The 24,643-nt window shown below is 49.9% G+C and overlaps 1 protein-coding gene across 1 annotated transcript in view; it reads right to left on the reverse strand.

Annotated features, from left to right (window-relative positions):
• Positions 1-599: 599 nt before the first annotated feature.
• The window catches only part of LOC144825232 (gonadotropin-releasing hormone II receptor-like), a 200,605-nt gene continuing 176,561 nt past the window's right edge, over positions 600-24,643 (reverse strand). The window contains exon 3 of the mRNA XM_078684078.1: positions 600-1,012. Within this exon, the coding sequence (XP_078540204.1) occupies positions 600-1,012 (413 nt within the window). The remainder of the gene's footprint in view (positions 1,013-24,643) is intronic.

Raw genomic sequence — 24,643 nt, forward strand, 5'->3', positions numbered from 1 at the left:
CCCAGTAGGTGCAAGTATTTGTAATAATATTGGGCAATAATGCAACCCATGTTCACCTTACCTGTAAGTCATCCTATGCCTGGGTCCTGCTGAGATACAACACATACTAGTGAAAATGCTGTGAGTCAAGCATGAGTACTAGTGATCAATTCTAGAAGTAATATCCTACGGCAGTGTGTGATGTGTAAGGCTTCATCCCCACCCCCGATGTGGACATTAGAATGTTGCCCTGTTGGTGCCTCTCATGAACGCTTGTCATAAGTGGGAGTTAAACAGAATAAATGGGCCTTTAGCTCCCAATTGCCTGGCTGAGACACTGTACTGCCAGTAGTATGGATGTAGAGGGCCTAAATAATTGTGCATCACCTTTTTACATGCAACACATTCAGTTAATGCAGCCACCTCAGGAGAAAAACTGCTTTCTCCCCGTCAAAACAGTTGTCCATTATCTTTTAGTACCATTGTTTCTGGTGGGTTTTGCAGGCTTCATTTGAAGTGTTGCATCCATGGTGCATTATTAAGTAGAGATCTAGTCCACCACCAATCTCTCAACTTTTTACTCTTTTGTTTTTATTACTCCCTATGGTACAAGTTCCATCTTAGAAAACTGTCTGAACAGTGGTCCCATTGGAGGGAAGGTCAGTGCCACCATCATTAGACGCACAGTCTTTGATGTTAACCTCGGAACCTGACATTTGTTTTTTGTTCTGCTTCCGCCCAGCCAGCACTAAACTCATCCTGTGCAAGCCAGATCTCAGATCCTCCCGGAAGGAGGGGGTGTACAAGCCATAGATAACTGGGTCCGAGCATGTGTGCAGCAAGCCAAAGAGGAAGAGGCTGTGGTGAACGTACTCTGGTATGTTGTGTATCATCTGGGGCCGGAACCAATACCACAGCCCAAGGAGGTAGTATGGAGTCCAACACAACATAAAGGACATCACAATGACCACTGTCATCTTCAGGGTTTTCAGGCGGGCTTTGGAGATGTGGTCGTTCTTACTTCTGGCCAGCTCTGCAAAGAAAACAAACCCAAAGCAAATCATGTTGAGATCATGGCGATGGATCCATTCAATGGTACTACAGGTGGAGCATCCATTGCAGTTGTTGTGTAAATTGGAAGCCAAACTGAAAGTTATTAGCAATTCTCAAACTAATTAACAATTCTCATACAATATTGTGACATTTATAAATAACTGACCAGAGTCCTGGTAAACGAATCCACAATACATTCCATGATATTTGTATGTTTTTCACACTCACATGATCTGTTTCTTTAATTTTCCTTTCTTTTTAAATTTTACATTATGTGTGCATTTTATTTCAAGTTGCCAAAGTTTTCAAACTTCCCAATTCACAGAACTGACCCCATAACTATAAATCATGGAGATTTAATAAAATACACAAAACATACGCCATAAAAGACACACACGTCTGAAGATATAGAGAAACGCTCATTATTCAGACTCTACCGATGTGTATGCCACACTCTGTAGAAGGAGCGAGTCTGGAGGAACAGTGTAGCCCTGTTTGACCTGAGGGATGAGTTTCTCATTAGAAGATAAGGTCAGGCATTGCATTCTGATGTTAAGACTGAGGACACTACCACTAAAAGATCTGACTAAAAACTGGGATGACACATTTGACGAAACTGGCCTCTGCGATCTTTGTAGTGGAGGAACCCAAGACTTGGCACATGTATTATTCATTTGTCTCAACAAACTTCTGGTTGAAGTACGCAGCAGTTTTATAAAACCTATCAGCACTAAGTATCATATCTCTAGAACCATAGATCTGTTTGAGTTAATAAGAGCTCCCCTAGATAAATCTGTATGCTATAGAGTATTGAATTTTTAAAAACCTTTTTTACAGCCGTTTTAATAAACTATGACTAACAATATTTTATGTATATGTGATATTTTTATATTGTGGTTCTCTGATGAGATCTATATCAATAAAATGTGATTTGATTTGATACCTAGTGAACCAAGACAAGCATCTCTAATACTGTCCCAAGGAAATTCGGCCAGCCAACATCAAGAATTAAAACGGCCTCCTACTCAAGACACATCTGTCCAGTAAATAATGTGAGATAATGGACTAAAGGTGGGATGGTCCGATATTAGTTAAAACAGTCAAGAGTTAAGAAACAAGGAGTGCCAATTATCATAAGGAGTCGCGTGCTATTGCAACTCTAAGGCATGCCAATCAACAATGATGGCTTAACGGTAGTGCAACTGTTGCGGCCACACTCGCTGCAGACATGGGGAGGGGTGTGTGGTATCCTGTATTCAGTGCCAAAGTTTGGCATCTAGGGGATGATTCACAGTTCTGTAACGTGCATCATCCCTGGAATGTTAAGATTGGAACTGCTTGGACAACAGCTAAAAGCCCTTAGCTGGATCGAGGCTGACGCTGTGGATGGGCCCTCCAGATACCATCTTACTTGAATAAAGAAGTTGTATCCAATACTACCTTAAAGCATGTCCTTCCTCAACTTAACAGTGGCGGTGAGCGAGTACTACTTACTGCAGCTTACTGAGAGGATACTGACATCCTGTCAGGTGATGGTGAAACACAGGAGGCCCTAATGCAACGATCTTCTGGCAAAAGGAGCAGAGAGGCAACGTTTACGGGAACTTGGCACAGCGGAAGAAGAAAGGAAAGCAAAGTGTTGTGTTGGCATTTCTTTGTGGCAGGAGCTGTAGAATGTAGAGAGATTCTTTAGGCGAGGTTCCACTGCATGGCATTCCCTGCATGGAGGCTGAGGCAGTGGGAGATTGCCCAATCTCCTCACCTGTTCCTGGGCTATAGTGAAATAAAGAGATTTACCTGAAACACTGTCTTCATGTGTGAAAGTGAAAACATGTGACAACAATGTTCTGGTGTGTATTGATATGTACCCATGATGGCCAGAAATAAAGGTGAATCCAGAGACATAATTTGTGTTTTGGAGTAATTATTTGAGAGGACATTTTTCCTTCCTCCATTCTTATGAACAATGGGGTCCAACTTACTTCTGTAGTAGTTGAGGAAACAAAAAGTGGTGCTTTATCACCCGGAAACCAATGAAGTTGTGGAACAATTTATCAGTCATTAGTGTGTGAAGTCAATTGGGAAGCTAGTATGAGGAGACAAGTTATGGAATACCACCTGACACCCCGTTCCACAATAGCTGTGTCTCCATTCCAGTTGGTATGGGGAAGAATTTCCAGTAGTGAAGCAGTACAGAGTTGGGTGAACAGTAAGCATAAGGAAGTGCATGATCAATTGGGATATATTGTACGATGGAGAGAAAGAGAAGAGGAGACAAGGGTGCAGGGAAAAGATTTGTATGACAGCTGCAAAGCTGTGAAGGAAACTGTGGTGTGTGTTGGGGATTGGGTGAAAATCCACTCTCCAACGAGGGATGGACAAAAGACCTCTCAGTTTAGTCGATCTTTTTAAAGTGATTAAGCTTTTTAAGAATGCTGGTAAAACCAGTGATCAAAGATATGGAATTTCACCAGAGTAGCTAAGTGTGTTCCATGTGGGGAGGTAGGAGGTGTCCTTTCTGATCAGAGTAATCTTGCAGCTCAGCATGTAAGACCACGACGTGTAAGGATGAGACCAGCACGCTTACTTTACTATGTATGATTTGGTGGTCTACTAGTGGTCCACCGGGCTTACATGACAATGCTTAAGATCTAATATGTTGTATCAGGAATGGCTCCTCCATTAAGGCGGAGAAGTGTCACCCCACTGCTTTTAGAGCAGTGAAAAAAGGAAAAATTATATGCTAATAACACTGTTATTATCATTTTATTTTTCTTAGCCACAGGGCTAAGTTATGGCAGGGCGGGTTGGACTCACAGGAGGAGGAGTGGTGGGCACACTCTAATTGTGCATGACGGTTTTGTCAGCCATCTTGAGCTGACCAAACAGTCATGCGCACTTTGCATGTTCCCCACCATGTTGTAATGCACAGCCTGGTGGGAAACATGCACAGGTTCCTAGCCCCTCTCTGAGCACCGAACCACAGTGCTCAGACCAATCACAACACTGCATTGCAACGTTTTGATTGGCTTAGGAGAGCCTGTGTGCTTCCCGCCTCCATTGTGGGACTCGTCAGAAGGGAAGGGGAGGGGAAACGCGGGCAGCTTAAGAGGTAAGTGGTTTTTATGTGGATTTTATTTTCACCCCCTCACCATCCCTGTATTCCTTGCCAGCCGCCACTGTGTTGTATGTGTATATAGGTTATGGTATTTTAGCTCATTAGGTACTAATTTGGTGATGTGGTATCCTGTATTCAATGTTAAGGTTCTGTATCTAGGAGATGATGCACAGATCTGTAACATGTGCATCATCCCTGGAATGTTATAATTGGAATTGCTTGGGGATAGTTAGATGCCCTGAGCTGGATCAGGCTGCTACCGTGGATGGGGCCCCCAGACACCATCTTACTTGAATAAATAAGATTTATGCAATGCTACTTTAAAGCTTGTATTTCCTCAACTTAACAGAGGGTGCTGACCTCGGGGGTGGCGCTGTGTTTAGCAATGACTTCCAATTTAAAAACACCTGCTGCAGAGTTCCTTGTGACTCAATTTAAAGGCAACCATTAAAAATGTCAAGAAAACTCTTGTGATTAATGTTCCTGCTAGTGAGAGACAGATCAGAGTTTTGTCTAGTGCGAATTTTGACTCGCCATAAAGTAGCGCAGAGGGTTAATTTGCCTGCTGCAAAGAACTCGTACTATGCAGATCACAGATCTACAGTTCATATGGATAGCTGAGTGGATTTGAGTTGATTTGTCACAGAGATCATTTTGTCACCGCAGCTCAAAAGATAGAACCCTTATAACAGTGACTATTACTAACTGTCATCAAAGAGCTGCATGCAAACTGCATAAAATAGGTTAGGATGTTATGTTTTTTCCACAGTCTTTCATTATCTATTCCTAATTTTGCTGATAAGGGTTTGTTTTGGTAGATATACATTCTCATTAGTAAAGTCAGCCTTTACCAGCGCTTTAAAACAAATTTAGGGGTCGATCAGGATGGCGGACGGAAGAGCCACCGCGGCCCTGGAGTAGGCGGAAAAAGCCTTTTCCGTGTCCGCCTGCCGCGGATACTCCGTCCGCCATATCAGGATAGGAAAACGTGTCAAATTTCCGTCCGCGACGGAAAAGCACGCTCCGCCGGCCAACTACACACGACCACGCGGCGGACGGAACACATCCGGACGCTCCGCCGTACGCACTGACGTCGAAGACCGTCCCCCAAATCAAGATGGCGGAAAACACACATAAAACCGCAGCGGAAAAACAACCTGTCTTAACACGGCGGAATCCCCACAGCGAACATAGGTGACACAGCCGAGATACCCACCGCAAGCTGACCACCACCATGGACCCGGCGCTACACGCTTTCCCGATGCTCTTCGCGATCCACCACGTCCTAGTCATGGCCTACTATGGACGACGACGCAGGTAAGGTACAAACCATTGGCTGTCTGGAGGGGAATACCAGCAAGGGACGTGACGTAGGGAGGGGGAGTGTCATGTTACCGAAACCACTGATGAGAAGCATATACGAATACACATTTGCAGTACGCAAGCAGGAATGGCAACGACAGACCACGAGACTCGATAGACTACCTTTATTGTCCAAAATAGGGGTCAAATCACAGTGTATGCGTGAGCATGGGCAAAGTGGGCACCAGAGCAGGTACAACATAGCAGGCAACGAGAGGGCAGCATGCAGTATCAGAGCATCAACAGGGCATTGTAGAGTACAGAGCAGGTACATCATAGGCAGGTAACGAGAGGGCAGTATGCAGTATCAGAGCATCAACAGGGCATTGTGCAGTACAGAGCAGGTACATCAGAGCAGGTAACGAGAGGGCAGCATGCAGTATCAGAGCATCAACAGGGCATTGTGCAGTACAGAGCAGGTCCATCAGAGGCAGCACGTGAGAGGGGCAAAGTGCATCAACAGTCCATTGCACAGAACAGGCCCATCAGAGGCAGCACGTGAGAGGGCCAAAGTGCATCAACAGTCCATTGCACAGAACAGGCCCATCAGAGGCAGCACGTGAGAGGGCCAAAGTGCATCAACAGTCCATTGCACAGAACAGGCCCATCAGAGGCAGCACGTGAGAGGGCCAAAGTGCATCAACAGTCCATTGCACAGAACAGGCCCATCAGAGGCAGCACGTGAGAGGGCCAAAGTGCATCAACAGTCCATTGCACAGAACAGGCCCATCAGAGGCAGCACGTGAGAGGGCCAAAGTGCATCAACAGTCCATTGCACAGAACAGGCCCATCAGAGGCAGCACGTGAGAGGGCCAAAGTGCATCAACAGTCCATTGCACAGAACAGGCCCATCAGAGGCAGCACGTGAGAGGGGCAGTATGCAGTATCAGAGCATCAACAGGGCATTGTGCAGTACAGAGCAGGTACATCAGAGCAGGTAACGAGAGGGCAGCATGCAGTATCAGAGCATCAACAGGGCATTGTGCATTACAGAGCAGGTACATCATAGGCAGGTAACGAGAGGGCAGCATGCAGTATCAGAGCATCAACAGGGCATTGTGCATTACAGAGCAGGTACATCATAGGCAGGTAACGAGAGGGCAGCATGCAGTATCAGAGCATCAACAGGGCATTGTAGAGTACAGAGCAGGTACATCATAGGCAGGTAACGAGAGGGCAGCATGCAGTATCAGAGCATCAACAGGGCATTGTAGAGTACAGAGCAGGTACATCATAGGCAGGTAACGAGAGGGCAGCATGCAGTATCAGAGCATCAACAGGGCATTGTGCAGTACAGAGCAGGTACATCAGAGCAGGTAACGAGAGGGCAGCATGCAGTATCAGAGCATCAACAGGGCATTGTAGAGTACAGAGCAGGTACATCATAGGCAGGTAACGAGAGGGCAGCATGCAGTATCAGAGCATCAACAGGGCATTGTGCAGTACAGAGCAGGTACATCATAGGCAGTCAACGAGAGGGCAGAATGCAGTATCAGAGCTTCAACAGGGCATTGTGCATTACAGAGCAGGTACATCAGAGGCAGCACAACTACGTGTCCCTACCAACCCGTCACAGGGACCACAAGAGTGCCACGCAGTTCTCAATGGACACACCATGTGAAGTAACATTTGAGTGAAGTGTACAGCACCTCACATCACAGATTCAGGGGGACTGCGTGAACTACCTGCCTCGGACACACTGGCAGCACTAGCAACAGGAGTGTGAGACACAGCCACAGCCCGAGTGACACACACATGGGCCACGGACCCAGACACACTGGCAGCACCAGCAACAGGAGTGTGAGACACAGCCACAGCCCGAGTGACACACACATGGGCCACGGACCCAGACACACTGGCAGCACCAGCAACAGGAGTGTGAGACACAGCCACAGCCCGAGTGACACACACATGGGCCACGGACCCAGACACACTGGCAGCACCAGCAACAGGAGTGTGAGACACAGCCACAGCCCGAGTGACACACACATGGGCCACGGACCCAGACACACTGGCAGCACCAGCAACAGGAGTGTGAGACACAGCCACAGATGTAGTCACTGACACGTGAGCCACTGACCCAGACAGACTGCCAGCACCAGAAACAGGAGTGTGCAACACAGCCACAGATCTTCTAACTGACACGTGAGCCATAGACCCAGATACACTGCCAGGACCTGCAACAGGAGAGGGCACAACTGACACTGTGCCACCATCTGATACATGAGAGTCAACTGCACCAGCGCCACTGGGACAACTGAAATGATGAGCCACAGGGCTGTATGGGCCAGGAGGCAGGGTGGGCCTGGGAGCTGGGGATAGCTCACCTAGAGCCAAATCGGGGTTTGCAGGTGTCAATGGTGTGTGTCTGCGTTTCTTAGGGAGGTGTGAGTGCACCCTGGACAGGACAGGACTGCCAAGTGGTGGGGACTCCAAAGAATCACCACCCAGCATAGGTGGAACAACTGCTGCCGGGGATCTGGTTTCGGGGGACGTGCTGGAGCCTGCTTGTCGTTTGCTCTGTGCCTGCCGCCTGGACTCGGAATGATGTGTAATGGGGGATGCAACAACAGGGGACACCCTCCTCTGCTTCTGACTGGCCTGGATGGGAGTGGAGGTATGGGGGGACTCCGCCGCGGAGACATCAGTTTGGCGTTTAGTAGAAAACATCAGCCTCAGTGCAGCCAGGGGTGAAGTATGCCTGTCCTTGATTGCGCCATTGTCCATGCTAGATGCCTTGTCCGTAGGATGTGCCTTATCCTTAGGTGGAGTGTTGTCTCTGGATGTAGCCTGTGCCCTGCTCGCCGCCCTGTTCCTGCCAGCAGACTTGTCGTCTGTGGTGCACCTGCCTCCAGCAGACACCTGCTCCCTGTGTGTGTCCCTGCCCTTGGGAGTGTTCCTATCCACTGCTGTGGGCCTGCTCTTGGGAGTCTCCCTGCTCTTAGTAGGTGCCTTAGTCTTCTCACTGTCCTTGGGAGTGTTCCTATCCACTGCTGTGGGCCTGCTCTTGGGAGTCTCCCTGCTCTTAGTAGGTGCCTTAGTCTTCTCACTGTCCTTGGGAGTGTTCCTATCCACTGCTGTGGGCCTGCTCTTGGGAGTCTCCCTGCTCTTAGTAGGTGCCTTAGTCTTCTCACTGTCCTTGGGAGTGTCCCTTACCTCTGCTGTGGGCCTGCTCTTGGGAGTCTCCCTGCTCTCAGTAGGTGCCTTAGTCTTCTCACTGTCCTTGGGAGTGTCCCTTACCTCTGCTGTGGGCCTGCTCTTGGGAGTCTCCCTGCTCTCAGTAGGTGCCTTAGTCTTCTCACTGTCCTTGGGAGTGTCCCTTACCTCTGCTGTGGGCCTGCTCTTGGGAGTCTCCCTGCTCTTAGTAGGTGCCTTTGTCTTCTGACTGGCCTTGTCCAAGGAACAGTCCATGGACATGTGAGTATCCCTTGCCTTCGGAGTACCTTTCGTGTTGAATGCCTGTGTAGCTCCGGAAGGCATGTCCCCCAACAACACTTGTGGATCCTGTGTGTGTACTCCAGTGCATCTGACGTCGTCTACGTGAACAGATTTAGCTGATCTAGGGGATGGGGTCTGTGCCCTGCGTGCCCTGACGTGCTGTCTGACGCTGCTTCTAGTGCAATAACCTGTATTTGAGTCCTGCTCTGAATAATCACTACCCCCTGAGACATCCAGCGGTGTAGATGGGGAAACAGAAGTAGCACCCTGTTCATTCGACTGTACTATTGCAGACGACACACTGCTTGCCAATGACTGCACTGTCCTGTGTAGACCTGCAAGATCGCCATGCATCCCTTCCATGAATGCCACCACCTGCCCCAACTTCCTATCATGGTCCTGGAAAGCATTTGTCATATTGGTCTGACCCACACACAGCTGTCGCAGCAGATCAACGGCCTCAGCACACAGTGCATTTTGGCTCACCGTGGCAGGGGCAGCGGTGCCTGCACCGAACGCCACTCTGCTCCCCCTACTCCTCCGGCCACGAACAATACATGGTGCAGTTGGCGGAAGTGTGGGCCCTGTGTGCTGTCTTCCGACAGAAGGTGATGAGTGCCCACTCCCAGTCTGTGACAACAGTGCAGGCTCACCAAGAGTGTCCGACGAGGAGGACGATGGTGTCTCCACATGCGAGTCCTCAGGGACGGTCCTGTCCCCCTCTCCGGCGCTGGCCTCCTCCGTGTCAGTCTGCGTGTGTGCGAAGTCTGAGCCGGACTCATTTCCTCGGCTACTCTCCACCGTCTGTGGCTGAGTGTCCTCTGTCAAAGCTGAAATGCACAGAAAAGATGTGTGAGTCATGGGCACACTCACGTACAGAAGGAACAGGATAGCCAAATCACATAGCAGACAAAGGTTCATGAGCCCTCATCCTGCACATGGCCCACCCCTACCAGTCATCCTCACATTTTCTGCCATGGGGCCATGGACCACTAGGGGATGTGCTTTAACACTCAACTACTAAGCAAGTGGCGTCTCAACATGGCGGACCTGGATGTCAAATGAGTACCACCCAATGGGACCAAAATGCCATCACAGGCATACATACGCAACACGGAACTCAATAGTGTGTCTGTGCACCAATACATGCATAGCACTCACAAGTTTCCTACACAGACAGTATGCTCACCGCTAGTTTGCTGTTGATCGGCACTCAGACGTTCGGCCAGTTCAGGATGCGTCACTGCAATGATACGGTGCATGAGAGGGGTCATGGAGCGTCGGGCCAGACGGGGCGTCCTTGGAATCAGGCCCAGTGTTACTTCCGCTACATTCTTGCTCAGCCTGGAAATGTCGTCCCAGCGTTTGTGGCAGTGTGTATGTCGTCTGTTGCACACCCCCAATGCCCGTACTTCCCGTGCTATGGTCCTCCACAGGTCCTTGCGAAGGTGCAGCTTGACCTACCATGATGGGAGACAAAAGGGTTTAAGTCAGTGGACAGGTGGCCTGTCACACACATAGGGGCAAGACGTTACTGTCAGCAGCCATGCACAATCAGGAACATATGTCTAGCCCACACTACACAGCTAAGATATAAATAGGCCTGATCATTTGGCCCCCTCATGCACACCAACATGTCCCACACTGCACTTACCACCCATCCCGGTGCGCCGTAGAGGCGTCCATAGTTGCGGAGTACACCGTCCACGAGGACATCAAGCTCCGCGGCGGTGAAGGGTCGAGACCGGATCTCTTTGCCACTCGACATGGCAAGATCACGGAGTATGGCACTAGAGCAGCAGTCGGTGGTCAGCTCAGCAGCAGCAGCAGCAGGTCGAGGTGATGGTCACAGGCAGCAGTCGGTGGTCAGCTCAGCAGCAGCAGCAGCAGGTCGAGGTGATGGTCACAGGCAGCAGTCGGTGGTCAGCTCAGCAGCAGCAGCAGCAGGTCGAGGTGATGGTCACAGGCAGCAGTCGGTGGTCAGCTCAGCAGCAGCAGCAGCAGGTCGAGGTGATGGTCACAGGCAGCAGTCGGTGGTCAGCTCAGCAGCAGCAGCAGCAGGTCGAGGTGATGGTCACAGGCAGCAGTCGGTGGTCAGCTCAGCAGCAGCAGCAGCAGGTCGAGGTGATGGTCACAGGCAGCAGTCGGTGGTCAGCTCAGCAGCAGCAGCAGCAGGTCGAGGTGATGGTCACAGGCAGCAGTCGGTGGTCAGCTCAGCAGCAGCAGCAGCAGGTCGAGGTGATGGTCACAGGCAGCACTGGTCCCCAGGGTAGGAAGTTTCATTTTGGCCAAGACACATATACAGGGCCCTCAGCACGTGTCAGTGGCATACGTTGCCAGCAATTGGTCAGCCCTGGAAGCGTGATCGTGAAATGGGCCAATGACTGGCCCTGTTGTTGCGGTGCACAGCTTCCGCTACTTGCGATTGGCCGTATGCGGCCAGCGTCCCTCTTCCCATTGGCTGCATGTGCAGGGACCGTGACGGGCACACATCGGCAACCGCACGTGCAAGCTTCAGGCACGGATGCTTCAGTTGCAACAATGTACTATCACTGGCGCCTCCATGGCGGTGCACGTACACAGCGGGGGAGGTGCAGGCCTATACACCCTGCAGATGTACTCAATGGACATGCCAGTTCATGACCCCCCTTACAGTCACCTTGCATCATCCACCGTACAACGGCCGGAGCGGCCGGCCCATGAACAACGGCCGTGCCCGGCCATGAACACAACCGCCATGGCCGGGCACGGCGGTTGTTCATGGCCGGGACCGGCGGTTGTTCATGGCCGGGACTGGCGGTTGTTCATGGCCGGGCACGGCGGTTGTTCATGGCCGGGCACGGCGGTTGTTCATGGCCGGGACCGGCGGTTGTTCATGGCCGGGCACGGCGGTTGTTCATGGCCGGGCACGGCGGTTGTTCATGGCCGGGACCGGCGGTTGTTCATGGCCGGGCACGGCGGTTGTTCATGGCCGGGACCGGCGGTTGTTCATGGCCGGGCACGGCGGTTGTTCATGGCCGGGCACGGCGGTTGTTCATGCCCGGGACCGGCGGTTGTTCATGGCCGGGCACGGCGGTTGTTCATGGCCGGGCACGGCGGTTGTTCATGGCCGGGACCGGCGGTTGTTCATGGCCGGGCACGGCGGTTGTTCATGGCCGGGACCGGCGGTTGTTCATGGCCGGGCACGGCGGTTGTTCATGGCCGGGCACGGCGGTTGTTCATGGCCGGGACCGGCGGTTGTTCATGGCCGGGCACGGCGGTTGTTCATGGCCGGGCACGGCGGTTGTTCATGGCCAGGACCGGCGGTTGTTCATGGCCGGGCACGGCGGTTGTTCATGGCCGGGACCGGCGGTTGTTCATGGCCGGGCACGGCGGTTGTTCATGGGCCGGCCGCTCCGGCCGGTGTACGGTGGATGATGCAAGGTGACTGTAAGGGGGGTCATGAACTGGCATGTCCATTGAGTACATCTGCAGGGTGTATAGGCCTGCACCTCCCCCGCTGTGTACGTGCACCGCCATGGAGGCGCCAGTGATAGTACATTGTTGCAACTGAAGCATCCGTGCCTGAAGCTTGCACGTGCGGTTGCCGATGTGTGCCCGTCACGGTCCCTGCACATGCAGCCAATGGGAAGAGGGACGCAGGCCGCATTCGGCCTTTGGGAAGTAGCGGAAGTTGAGCACCGCCATGGCGGCGCCAAATATGTGATCTTGTCAGACGCTGCACCGTGATGTGTTGTGTGCAGTTGCGTCATGAGGGATGTGAGCGTGATTGTGAAAGGTCATATGTCATACAATATAGCATGTGTGTCCATACAATGGACATCGGTCGGCACACAATGGGCAACAGATGTGCATTTGTACGTGTTGACGTCGGGTTTGACCCTACAGACGTTGTTACATCTTCACAACTACACAGTACATCACGGCTGTGTGGCCAATTAATGCATCTGTTGTCAGTTTCTTGTTGTGTCGAGGTGACTACAGTGGTGGTGGTACACATGCATTCCGTGTATGTGATTTATACGTTCTGTCACCATGCATGTCATTACCGTATGCACATCATCATTGGTGGTGGCATTTGTGCTTGATGACATGGCGTGTGTAAACTTATCGTTTGTGTGCATGCAGTTGCATGAGTGTCTGTGATGTGTCTACGATACATTAGGGTGACGACTGGAGTTTTGTCAGTAAGGTACACATGTGATGGAGTTGTACACGTATGCGTCGTTTGTAAGTTGACCTAAGTTACATCTCTCTCCCACACAGGAGGGCTCCAAATGTGCATCGCCCATACACTCTGCTGGAGGATATGGTAGACGAGGAGGTGATTCGGAAATTCAGGCTGGATCGACGTCGGTTGCTGGAGCTTGTGGCTCAATTGTCTCCTCATCTGCAGCCACGTAGAACGTATCCTGGCTCGTTTACACCCACTGCAAAGGTCATGGCGGTACTACATTTCTTCGCTACTGGCACATTTCAGTATACAGTTGGAGGTGCCGGGGGTATGTCACAGGCAATGTTCAGCACGGTTCTTCGGGATGTGTTAACAGCTATGATGCTGTACAAGGATGAGTACATACATTTCCCACGTCCGGAAGAGTTGCCAGCTGTCAAAGCTGGTTTCTATGCACTGGGCCACATACCTCACGTTGTGGGCTCAATTGATGGCACGCACATCGCGCTCATTCCACCACAGGCACGCGAACAAGTGTTCAGGAATCGCAAACACTTTCATTCGCTGAACGTGCAGGTGGTGTGCCTGGCGAGCAACATCATCTCCCATGTGTGTGCAAGATTTCCTGGATCCGCACATGACACCCACATCATGCGAACCAGCAATGTCCCACGACTCATGGCAAATCTGCCACCCGGTCAAGCGTGGCTTGTTGGTGAGTGTGCAGTGGGGACTCTTGTGATCTCTGTGTTGCATGGGGTACCCACCATATCTTGTTCTGATGTTTGTCTCTGTCATCCCCCTACATAGGCGACTCGGCTTACCCAAACCGGCCCTGGCTCCTCAGTCCCCTACGTAATCCGAGGACGGCGGGTGAAATGCGGTACAATGAGGCACATGGAAGGACACGGAGAGTCATCGAACGTACCTTTGGACTGCTCAAGTCTAGGTTTCGGTGCCTCGATAAGACCGGAGGGGCCCTGCCTTACTCACCAGGAAAAGTATGCAAGATCGTGATTGCCTGCTGCATGCTCCACAACCTGGCAGTACGCAATGACATTGAACTGCTGTTGGACCCTGAAGACGGAGTTCCTCGGCCTCCCATCCCACCCATGTCGACTGATGAGGATAGTGGTGAGGAGGAAGGTGTGGACCAGAGGCGCCAGCTCATTGATCGCTACTTCCCTTGAATGTGAGTATCTACCTCTAGTGGCGGTTGACAATGCCTCATGTATGTTTTCTGGTGTTGTGTGGATATGGGGTTAATCAGCTGGGTGTGGTTTGTGATGGTTGCACATGTGTGTCTTCATGTCTTTGGACATAGGAGTGTCCATGATGTGTGTGCTCCCATCCCATGCTTGTGTGATGGTTGTCGTTTGTGTAATGTTGCTGTGCATTGTGTTGTGATGTGTGTGAATCTCTTTACTGACGTGTGTTTGCTGTCTCTGGTTTTCTCTAGGTCACTCCCGCAGCGCCATGATCATGTGCGACTATGATCCCTGTACCTGTTTACGTCTGTATCTGATGGCAATCATGTGAATAAACATGGAGGCAAAACATCATTGTGTGAGTAAATGCAATTTATTGACAGGTTGTGCTTTTGTGCTGGTGAATATTTACAAGTAAGTGGGGGGGAGGGAGTTGGAGTTGAAGGTAATGGCAGATGAAATGTCCGTGCTGACACCACATTGGGGGGTGTCAGGCTAGTCCAGCAGACCAGTGGCAATGATTGTCTATGTGGGACAGGATGGTTTGCAGGGTGAATGTCTGGCACAGGCAGTGGCATTGTCAAGGTTGTCCCCTCTTGGAGCGTGTGCCTGGCGCTCCAACACTGCTCTCAGCCACTTCCTGCCTCGGCCGCCCCCTCCGTCTCGGAGGTGGTACAGAGTCAGCTGGGAGGGCAGGTTGGTGATGGGCCACATCCGTCGCCAGGGGCTCAGGTGGTGGTGGCGGCGGTGGAGGCGGAGGCGGAGGTGACGGGGGAGGCGGAGGTGACGGTGGCGGTGGCGCTGACACACATGGTGGAGGGGGGGGGGTTGTTCCGGGCAACCCATTCCCTCCACATCGTTGCCTGCTGGCCCATGATCACCAACATCTGGCCAAGGATGCCAGAGATCTCGCGCAGGATGTTGGTGTTGTCCACTGAGTCCTGGTGAACACGATCAGCGTTTGCCTGGGACCGGTCGTATGAGGCCTGGCACCTGGCAAGAGCTTGTAGGGACTGTGCCACTGGCTCGGGTAGCTGTCCCTCCTCTGACCGGCGGTGTGTGGGTCGCCTGATTGGCAGTTGTCCCGTTGCCTGTGTTTGTGGCCCACTCACCCTGCTTGTGTGTGGGGCCGTTGGACCAGCGTTGCGCGCTGGGTCATGCTGAGTGGCACCGGCAGGAGTCGTGGTGCTGGTGGTAGTGGTGGTACTGGTGGTACTGGTGGTACTGGTGGTGGTGGGGACTGTGCAGATCACAGAGACAGGTGCCGCGGGAGTCACACATGCGACGTTGGTCGGTCCCGGGAGTCCCTGTGAGCCAGATGGCCCTGGCTGCGTGCTTGGGCCCCGAAGATGTTGGGCTCCACACGGATAATTTCATCTACCATTACCCGCAACTCTGTCTCCGTGAATTTGGGGTTTTTTTTGGGTGCCATAGTGTGTGGTGCTCAGTGTGTGAGTTGAGTGAGTTGGGAGGTGCAGGTGTGTGGTGTGTGATGTGTAGGATTTGTGTGGTGGGTGTTTGTGTGGTAGGGTGGTGGGTGGGTGTCTTCTATGTGATTTTATGTGAGTTAGCAGTGTCTCGAATGGCCCTCTTGCTGGCAGCAATGCTGTGGTGCAAGGGATTGTGGTTGTGTGGGGGTGTCTTTTTGTAGTCGTGTCTCAATGGTTGTTGCGAGTCAGGTGGTAGGTGGGCGTGTTGACTTGTGTGCATTATTGGATAATTGGGACGTGTCATGGTGGCTTGTGCTTGGGGGGGGGCCTTGTCAATGTTCGTATGTTTGCTTAGGACTTGCGGTGCACTTTCATACATTTGTTAGGCGCTAGGGATGTTGTGCGTGTTGGCCTTCCGCCCTGATGCTGTGGTTCTCGTAGCATTGTTTCCGCCGCGGACGTGGATGGCTGTGAGTTCCGTTGTACGGGCGGATTTATCCTAATTGCGGCCACGGAGTATTCTCAGGGATGGCGGTACATGTTTTATTTTCCGCGGTCATTTCCGTCCGCGGCAGTGGTTGTTCATTGGACTCCGTCCGCCGCGGACGGACTTGGTTGTGTTCCGTCCACCGCGGACGGTGTTGGTTGTGATCCGTCTGCCGCGGTCGGAGTTTCGTGACATGAATATCCTAATCCCAACCGCGGTTTCTCTGCGGCGCAGCCGGGAGTAAAATTTCCCCCACCATGGCGGACAGTACCCATTTCCGTCCGCCATCCTAATCGGCCCCTAAATGTATGTGAGAGAGGGGCTATGGAGAGATGAGGGCACTTTTGCTGGGTGGTCATGAGCGAATACGAGGAGGAGATCATGTGGGTGGGGACACCAAAACAGATTGTTGCACCTGGCGCCACCAGTTCTAAAGCCAGCCCTGCCAATCGATGCACATAATCGAGGGATGCTTGCCTCTGAAAAAATGGGGGATTCGCAAATAACCTTTGCCTCAGCATACAGACCCAATAAAGACCACACTCTGAATATGATCCAGCTGCTTGCAAAAACAGCAGGAAGACTGGTGATTATGGAGGGATTGGTTAGTGGTCCTACCCTCTATGCACGATAAAAATAGACCTTGCTGGTTAACAAGTGGTCTGGGAAGGGAGGCCATCCTAGAGTTGTTTCAGGAATGAGGGTTGATGGATGCGAGGATTTTTCTCAGTCTCTCTGAAAGAGACTACACATTTCTGTCCAGTGGTCGAAGAGCATTAAAAAAAAGTATGGGAACTGTGATGCTGTGTGTAATGGGGTGGGGTTAGTGAGTGTGTGGGCAGGGTCAAATGCATGGCTAAAAAACTAAGTATTCTGTAACTTTGTACGGTCTTTTATCTTCAGGTAACTACATTTAAAATAACCCACAGCTTAAATGAAAAATGAATGCAAGTTAAGTTAATCTGTGAGAAATACACATTATGAAGCCTCTATTAGTTAGTGTACTGCACACGTCTGTGCTGTATCCAAAGGGCCACCGAACTGAATCCTGGTTGGTGCAGTGGAGAATAGTGACTTATGTATGTTTAAAGCTACAAGGTTGCGGTCTCTGACAGAAAACACTATGAAGATGTATGTCATTACGTTAAACTTGCATTACAAACAGTATGAAATAGGCTTCTACAAAATGTGCAAAAAGCTTTACCAGAAAAAAGTGCTTGCAAGATGTACATTTTTGAAATGCCATGCTGTAGATAATGCCATTTTTTACACCTGTCCTTTAAAAGCACACACTTCACAGCTCATCAGGAAACTTCAAGTGATTTCATCAATTAAATCCAATACCAGCTTCCAAACACCCTTTATGTACATTTGTAGATTAACCAATAGTGCACCTTTACATTTCTTTCAGGCAGGAGGCATCCTGGCAAGAAGGCTTATCAAGCCGCCTACACCTCCCTCTGTTTCACAGCACAGGAGACTCTCTGCCTTGCATTTCAGCTGAAGCATTTCATTTGTCGGCATTAACTGTCCATGGACAGTTGTCCTGTGACAAAAAGTAGGGGAACAGTTTTACTTACATTTAAAACGTATGGGCAAGTTGTGCCCCTCAGATCCCGCCCACTTCGACCAATGTTTCTCTCCCAAAGAACACTTTACATATTGACGGTTTTTAATCTTGACGATTACAACAGATTTACTGGGAGCAGAGATAATGTTGCTGTGCATTGTGTTGTGATGTGTGTGAATCTCTTTACTGACGTGTGTTTGCTGTCTCTGGTTTTCTCTAGGTCACTCCCGCAGCGCCATGATCATGTGCGACTATGATCCCTGTACCTGTTTACGTCTGTATCTGATGGCAATCATGTGAATAAACATGGAGGCAAAACATCATTGTGTGAGTAAATGCAATTTATTGACAGGTTGTGCTTTTGTGCTGGTGAATATTTACAAGTAAGTGGGGGGGAGGGAGTTGGAGTTGAAGGTAATGGCAGATGAAATGTCCGTGCTGACACCACATTGGGGGGTGTCAGGCTAGTCCAGCAGACCAGTGGCAATGATTGTCTATGTGGGACAGGATGGTTTGCAGGGTGAATGTCTGGCACAGGCAGTGGCATTGTCAAGGTTGTCCCCTCTTGGAGCGTGTGCCTGGCGCTCCAACACTGCTCTCAGCCACTTCCTGCCTCGGCCGCCCCCTCCGTCTCGGAGGTGGTACAGAGTCAGCTGGGAGGGCAGGTTGGTGATGGGCCACATCCGTCGCCAGGGGCTCAGGTGGTGGTGGCGGCGGTGGAGGCGGAGGCGGAGGTGACGGGGGAGGCGGAGGTGACGGTGGCGGTGGCGCTGACACACATGGTGGAGGGGGGGGGGTTGTTCCGGGCAACCCATTCCCTCCACATCGTTGCCTGCTGGCCCATGATCACCAACATCTGGCCAAGGATGCCAGAGATCTCGCGCAGGATGTTGGTGTTGTCCACTGAGTCCTGGTGAACACGATCAGCGTTTGCCTGGGACCGGTCGTATGAGGCCTGGCACCTGGCAAGAGCTTGTAGGGACTGTGCCACTGGCTCGGGTAGCTGTCCCTCCTCTGACCGGCGGTGTGTGGGTCGCCTGATTGGCAGTTGTCCCGTTGCCTGTGTTTGTGGCCCACTCACCCTGCTTGTGTGTGGGGCCGTTGGACCAGCGTTGCGCGCTGGGTCATGCTGAGTGGCACCGGCAGGAGTCGTGGTGCTGGTGGTAGTGGTGGTACTGGTGGTACTGGTGGTACTGGTGGTGGTGGGGACTGTGCAGATCACAGAGACAGGTGCCGCGGGAGTCACACATGCGACGTTGGTCGGTCCCGGGAGTCCCTGTGAGCCAGATGGCCCTGGCTGCGTGCTTGGTCCCGCTCCATCCTCCGCCCCGGAGCTGCCTGTGTCGTCGTCAGCAGAGAGTCCTGTAGGTGTGGGAGGCGAGGCTGGCGGCCGGGTACTGCTTTCCCCAGTCAGTTGACGATCACCTGAGGGACAAGATCGAGCTGGTCAGTAATGTGGACAGTACATGGTTACATTGATTTGTAGACATTTCTGTTTCCTGTCGCACACACCCCACCCTCCACCACCACCACCACCCTCCCCGTGCACATGGGGGCCTGTTGGGAGTTGTAGTTTGGGCCTCTCACACACCCCACCCTCCACCACCACCACCACCACCACCCTCCCCGTGCACATGGGGGCCTGTTGGGAGTTGTAGTTTGGGCCTCTCACACACCCCACCCTCCACCACCGCCACCACCACCACCACCCTCCCCGTGCACATGGGGGCCTGTTGGGAGTTGTAGTTTGGGCCTCTCACACACCCCACCCTCCACCACCGCCACCACCACCACCACCCTCCCCGTGCACATGGGGGCCTGTTGGGAGCCATGGACATGTTAGTGTGTTGGTGTCCGACGTGCATGGGTTGGGGCGTGGGGGATGTTTATTCTCAGTTGTGTGAGCCTGACCATGTCGTGCTGATCGTGGTGCTTGGTTTGTACTCACCAGTCTCTTCTCCTTCGTCAAGGCCGTCTAGGCTCTCTGGGTGTAGTATCACCAGCACCTTCTCCTCCCAATCGGTGTAGGGTATGGGCTCCGGGGGTGTGCCACCGCCAGTAAGATTGGCTCTGGCGTGGTTTTTCGCTCGGATGCCCTTGACCCTGGTCTTAAGGTCATGCCACCGCCTCTGAATGTCGTGCTTGGTCCTCGGCACAGTCCCCGACGCATTCACCCGAGTGACGATCCTGTCCCACATGTGGTTCTTTTGCGCCACGGTCGTCTGCTGGACTTGGGCCCCGAAGATGTTGGGCTCCACACGGATAATTTCATCTACCATTACCCGCAACTCTGTCTCCGTGAATTTGGGGTTTTTTTTGGGTGCCATAGTGTGTGGTGCTCAGTGTGTGAGTTGAGTGAGTTGGGAGGTGCAGGTGTGTGGTGTGTGATGTGTAGGATTTGTGTGGTGGGTGTTTGTGTGGTAGGGTGGTGGGTGGGTGTCTTCTATGTGATTTTATGTGAGTTAGCAGTGTCTCGAATGGCCCTCTTGCTGGCAGCAATGCTGTGGTGCAAGGGATTGTGGTTGTGTGGGGGTGTCTTTTTGTAGTCGTGTCTCAATGGTTGTTGCGAGTCAGGTGGTAGGTGGGCGTGTTGACTTGTGTGCATTATTGGATAATTGGGACGTGTCATGGTGGCTTGTGCTTGGGGGGGGGCCTTGTCAATGTTCGTATGTTTGCTTAGGACTTGCGGTGCACTTTCATACATTTGTTAGGCGCTAGGGATGTTGTGCGTGTTGGCCTTCCGCCCTGATGCTGTGGTTCTCGTAGCATTGTTTCCGCCGCGGACGTGGATGGCTGTGAGTTCCGTTGTACGGGCGGATTTATCCTAATTGCGGCCACGGAGTATTCTCAGGGATGGCGGTACATGTTTTATTTTCCGCGGTCATTTCCGTCCGCGGCAGTGGTTGTTCATTGGACTCCGTCCGCCGCGGACGGACTTGGTTGTGTTCCGTCCACCGCGGACGGTGTTGGTTGTGATCCGTCTGCCGCGGTCGGAGTTTCGTGACATGAATATCCTAATCCCAACCGCGGTTTCTCTGCGGCGCAGCCGGGAGTAAAATTTCCCCCACCATGGCGGACAGTACCCATTTCCGTCCGCCATCCTAATCGGCCCCTAAATGTATGTGAGAGAGGGGCTATGGAGAGATGAGGGCACTTTTGCTGGGTGGTCATGAGCGAATACGAGGAGGAGATCATGTGGGTGGGGACACCAAAACAGATTGTTGCACCTGGCGCCACCAGTTCTAAAGCCAGCCCTGCCAATCGATGCACATAATCGAGGGATGCTTGCCTCTGAAAAAATGGGGGATTCGCAAATAACCTTTGCCTCAGCATACAGACCCAATAAAGACCACACTCTGAATATGATCCAGCTGCTTGCAAAAACAGCAGGAAGACTGGTGATTATGGAGGGATTGGTTAGTGGTCCTACCCTCTATGCACGATAAAAATAGACCTTGCTGGTTAACAAGTGGTCTGGGAAGGGAGGCCATCCTAGAGTTGTTTCAGGAATGAGGGTTGATGGATGCGAGGATTTTTCTCAGTCTCTCTGAAAGAGACTACACATTTCTGTCCAGTGGTCGAAGAGCATTAAAAAAAAGTATGGGAACTGTGATGCTGTGTGTAATGGGGTGGGGTTAGTGAGTGTGTGGGCAGGGTCAAATGCATGGCTAAAAAACTAAGTATTCTGTAACTTTGTACGGTCTTTTATCTTCAGGTAACTACATTTAAAATAACCCACAGCTTAAATGAAAAATGAATGCAAGTTAAGTTAATCTGTGAGAAATACACATTATGAAGCCTCTATTAGTTAGTGTACTGCACACGTCTGTGCTGTATCCAAAGGGCCACCGAACTGAATCCTGGTTGGTGCAGTGGAGAATAGTGACTTATGTATGTTTAAAGCTACAAGGTTGCGGTCTCTGACAGAAAACACTATGAAGATGTATGTCATTACGTTAAACTTGCATTACAAACAGTATGAAATAGGCTTCTACAAAATGTGCAAAAAGCTTTACCAGAAAAAAGTGCTTGCAAGATGTACATTTTTGAAATGCCATGCTGTAGATAATGCCATTTTTTACACCTGTCCTTTAAAAGCACACACTTCACAGCTCATCAGGAAACTTCAAGTGATTTCATCAATTAAATCCAATACCAGCTTCCAAACACCCTTTATGTACATTTGTAGATTAACCAATAGTGCACCTTTACATTTCTTTCAGGCAGGAGGCATCCTGGCAAGAAGGCTTATCAAGCCGCCTACACCTCCCTCTGTTTCACAGCACAGGAGACTCTCTGCCTTGCATTTCAGCTGAAGCATTTCATTTGTCGGCATTAACTGTCCATGGACAGTTGTCCTGTGACAAAAAGTAGGGGAACAGTTTTACTTACATTTAAAACGTATGGGCAAGTTGTGCCCCTCAGATCCCGCCCACTTCGACCAATGTTTCTCTCCCAAAGAACACTTTACATATTGACGGTTTTTAATCTTGACGATTACAACAGATTTACTGGGAGCAGAGATACATACTGCTTTGTGCAGTGTCAGCTCATATTCATATTGTGTTTCCTAACACTGTGTGGTTAAACCCCATAACACCATGAAAATACAATCCCATCCTCTCTTAGCACAACCTAAGAAGTCAAGGAATTGAGAGGAAAAAAACAAGAACTACAAAAAAATGATAACGGGAAACATCAATGGACATAGTGTTGGATATCTCAAAATCCAGTGGTGTGGAACAGGGCAACTAATAGAGCGTTCTTTGAGAATAAGAAAGAAAAAGATCTCTTTGGGGCCCACACAGCAAAATTGAAGGCTTTAGGCAGGCATATGCCCAAAACCCTAACCAGGAAAACATCAGTACATAATATGATATCAAATATAGTTTAAGAAGGACAAATTAAGAGAAGGTAATCGTTTTCCATCAATAGCCAGGTATATGTTTAATGAGCAAGAAATCAAACACAGAACACTCAAATAGCCCCACAACAAACAGCACAAGTCAATGTGCCTGCTATAAAGACTTCCATGGGTGAAATGACCCCAAACCAAAATATCTAAACATTGATTTATATGAATACTCCTCAGTAGAATTCCAAACCCGATGGGGTTGGGAACTTTCTTCGTTCAGAAATTAGGTTTCCCAAGGCCCAAGGATCTTCGGAGAGGGGACTTAAAAAAATGTAGAACCCATCTTAGAGTTGAAGGTTAAAGAGAGGTCTACACATTTACTGTAAAACATACAAACAGGAACTAAAGGTAAACCACGTCCTTACGGTTGGTGCATTTTAGATCTGATGTGACAGAGGTGGCATCTCCTAAAAAAAATATTAGAATATCCAGAAATTTGGCAAATGAGATTTGACAATATACAAATGCACTTAAAAGAAAGTTAGTTGTGTACATGACAATCCCACTGAAATCCACCATAATGGTTCGGGTGAGTGTACCCTAATATTAGGTGGGTGAAAACAGTTATATTTAATGGTTCTCCTCACATACATGCATATAGCGAAAAAAAAGTCACAACTCTATAAAGGTAATGATTGGCACATAAAAACAAACTATTTTCCATCTAAAGAATAAAGTGTTTTCACCTATAAAGTAAGCAGTACACTGATAGGACGACAATCTGACAATTAACTGGGTGAGCAGGTAGTTATATCATTTGTGACCTTAAGAAATGTGAAAGAGGGAGTGCATGACAGTTACAATTTTCAGGTCCTATTTTGTCATGATAGGCTGATTTCATAAACTTGTGTCTGAAACGTATTGTCATAACAAGGAGGTACTTCTGGAGTGAAATTAGGCAGACACAAATATGCTGGAAGAGTAGTAACTCGCAGTAGTAATCTTGAACTACAGATATTTATGTATATGACAAAATGTTGGGCATGTTTTAAGTATTTTGTGATCTTTACATTGTGTGGATATTAACTTTCACTAGGTTTCACCTACACACGAGAAATTATGCCCAATAAAAGATTTGCAAATCCATTTTTAATAAAAAGTACAACCATTTAAAGAACTCTGTGTCTCGGATGAATAACATTGCAATGGATACCAAATATTCTAAATATGCTGTTGTAACCTATTTTGTTGGAATTGTCATTAGCCTACATTCCTCACATTTAAAGGTGATACGTTATTTCTATTGAGAAAACTTTAAGTATAGCCTCTGTAGCAATCATACTTATGCTATTACATAGGATACAAAAATGTATGAGCCAGACGATAAGGTGGAACGCAGAATCAACAGACATATTTTAAGCCAAATGTTGGAATTCTGCACATCAAATACAAGAGTAAACCTAAGGGTGGAGCTCTGGCACTGATCGTAACCAAACACTGAAAATGTGTAGATGAAGTTGACTATGAAGAATGGCTATTCTTGAAAGTGCCATGAGAGATTTTTTATTTGCAGATACATTTTGAGATTCAATAGAAAAGCTATGTAAGTGTCCCAGAAACAAGAATTGTCATTAGGCGTCAGGTTAAGGCAGATTTCAATTTACAAGGAGCCTGGGGCAGTCAACACCCCTTTTTGCCATAGCAGCATTAACTCTGGCATGCCAGATTAGGGATCCAACAGAGATCAAGGGCATATGAATATGAATCATATACAAGAAATAGCTACTTTATGCAGATAATATTATGCTTATTTTGGAATACGCCAGCACAGATTCTGTATATTAGCTACGAAGTTTGTGCTCTATCGGGATATAACATAAATTGGAATGCAAAGGAAATTATAATTTTGCTGTATGCACTGATTGCAATTATTTATTTGTATTTCACTCTCCCTACATAAAAACTACTT

The sequence above is a fragment of the Lissotriton helveticus genome, chromosome 3_1, assembly GCF_964261635.1.
Source record: "Lissotriton helveticus chromosome 3_1, aLisHel1.1, whole genome shotgun sequence".
NCBI lineage: Eukaryota > Metazoa > Chordata > Amphibia > Caudata > Salamandridae > Lissotriton > Lissotriton helveticus.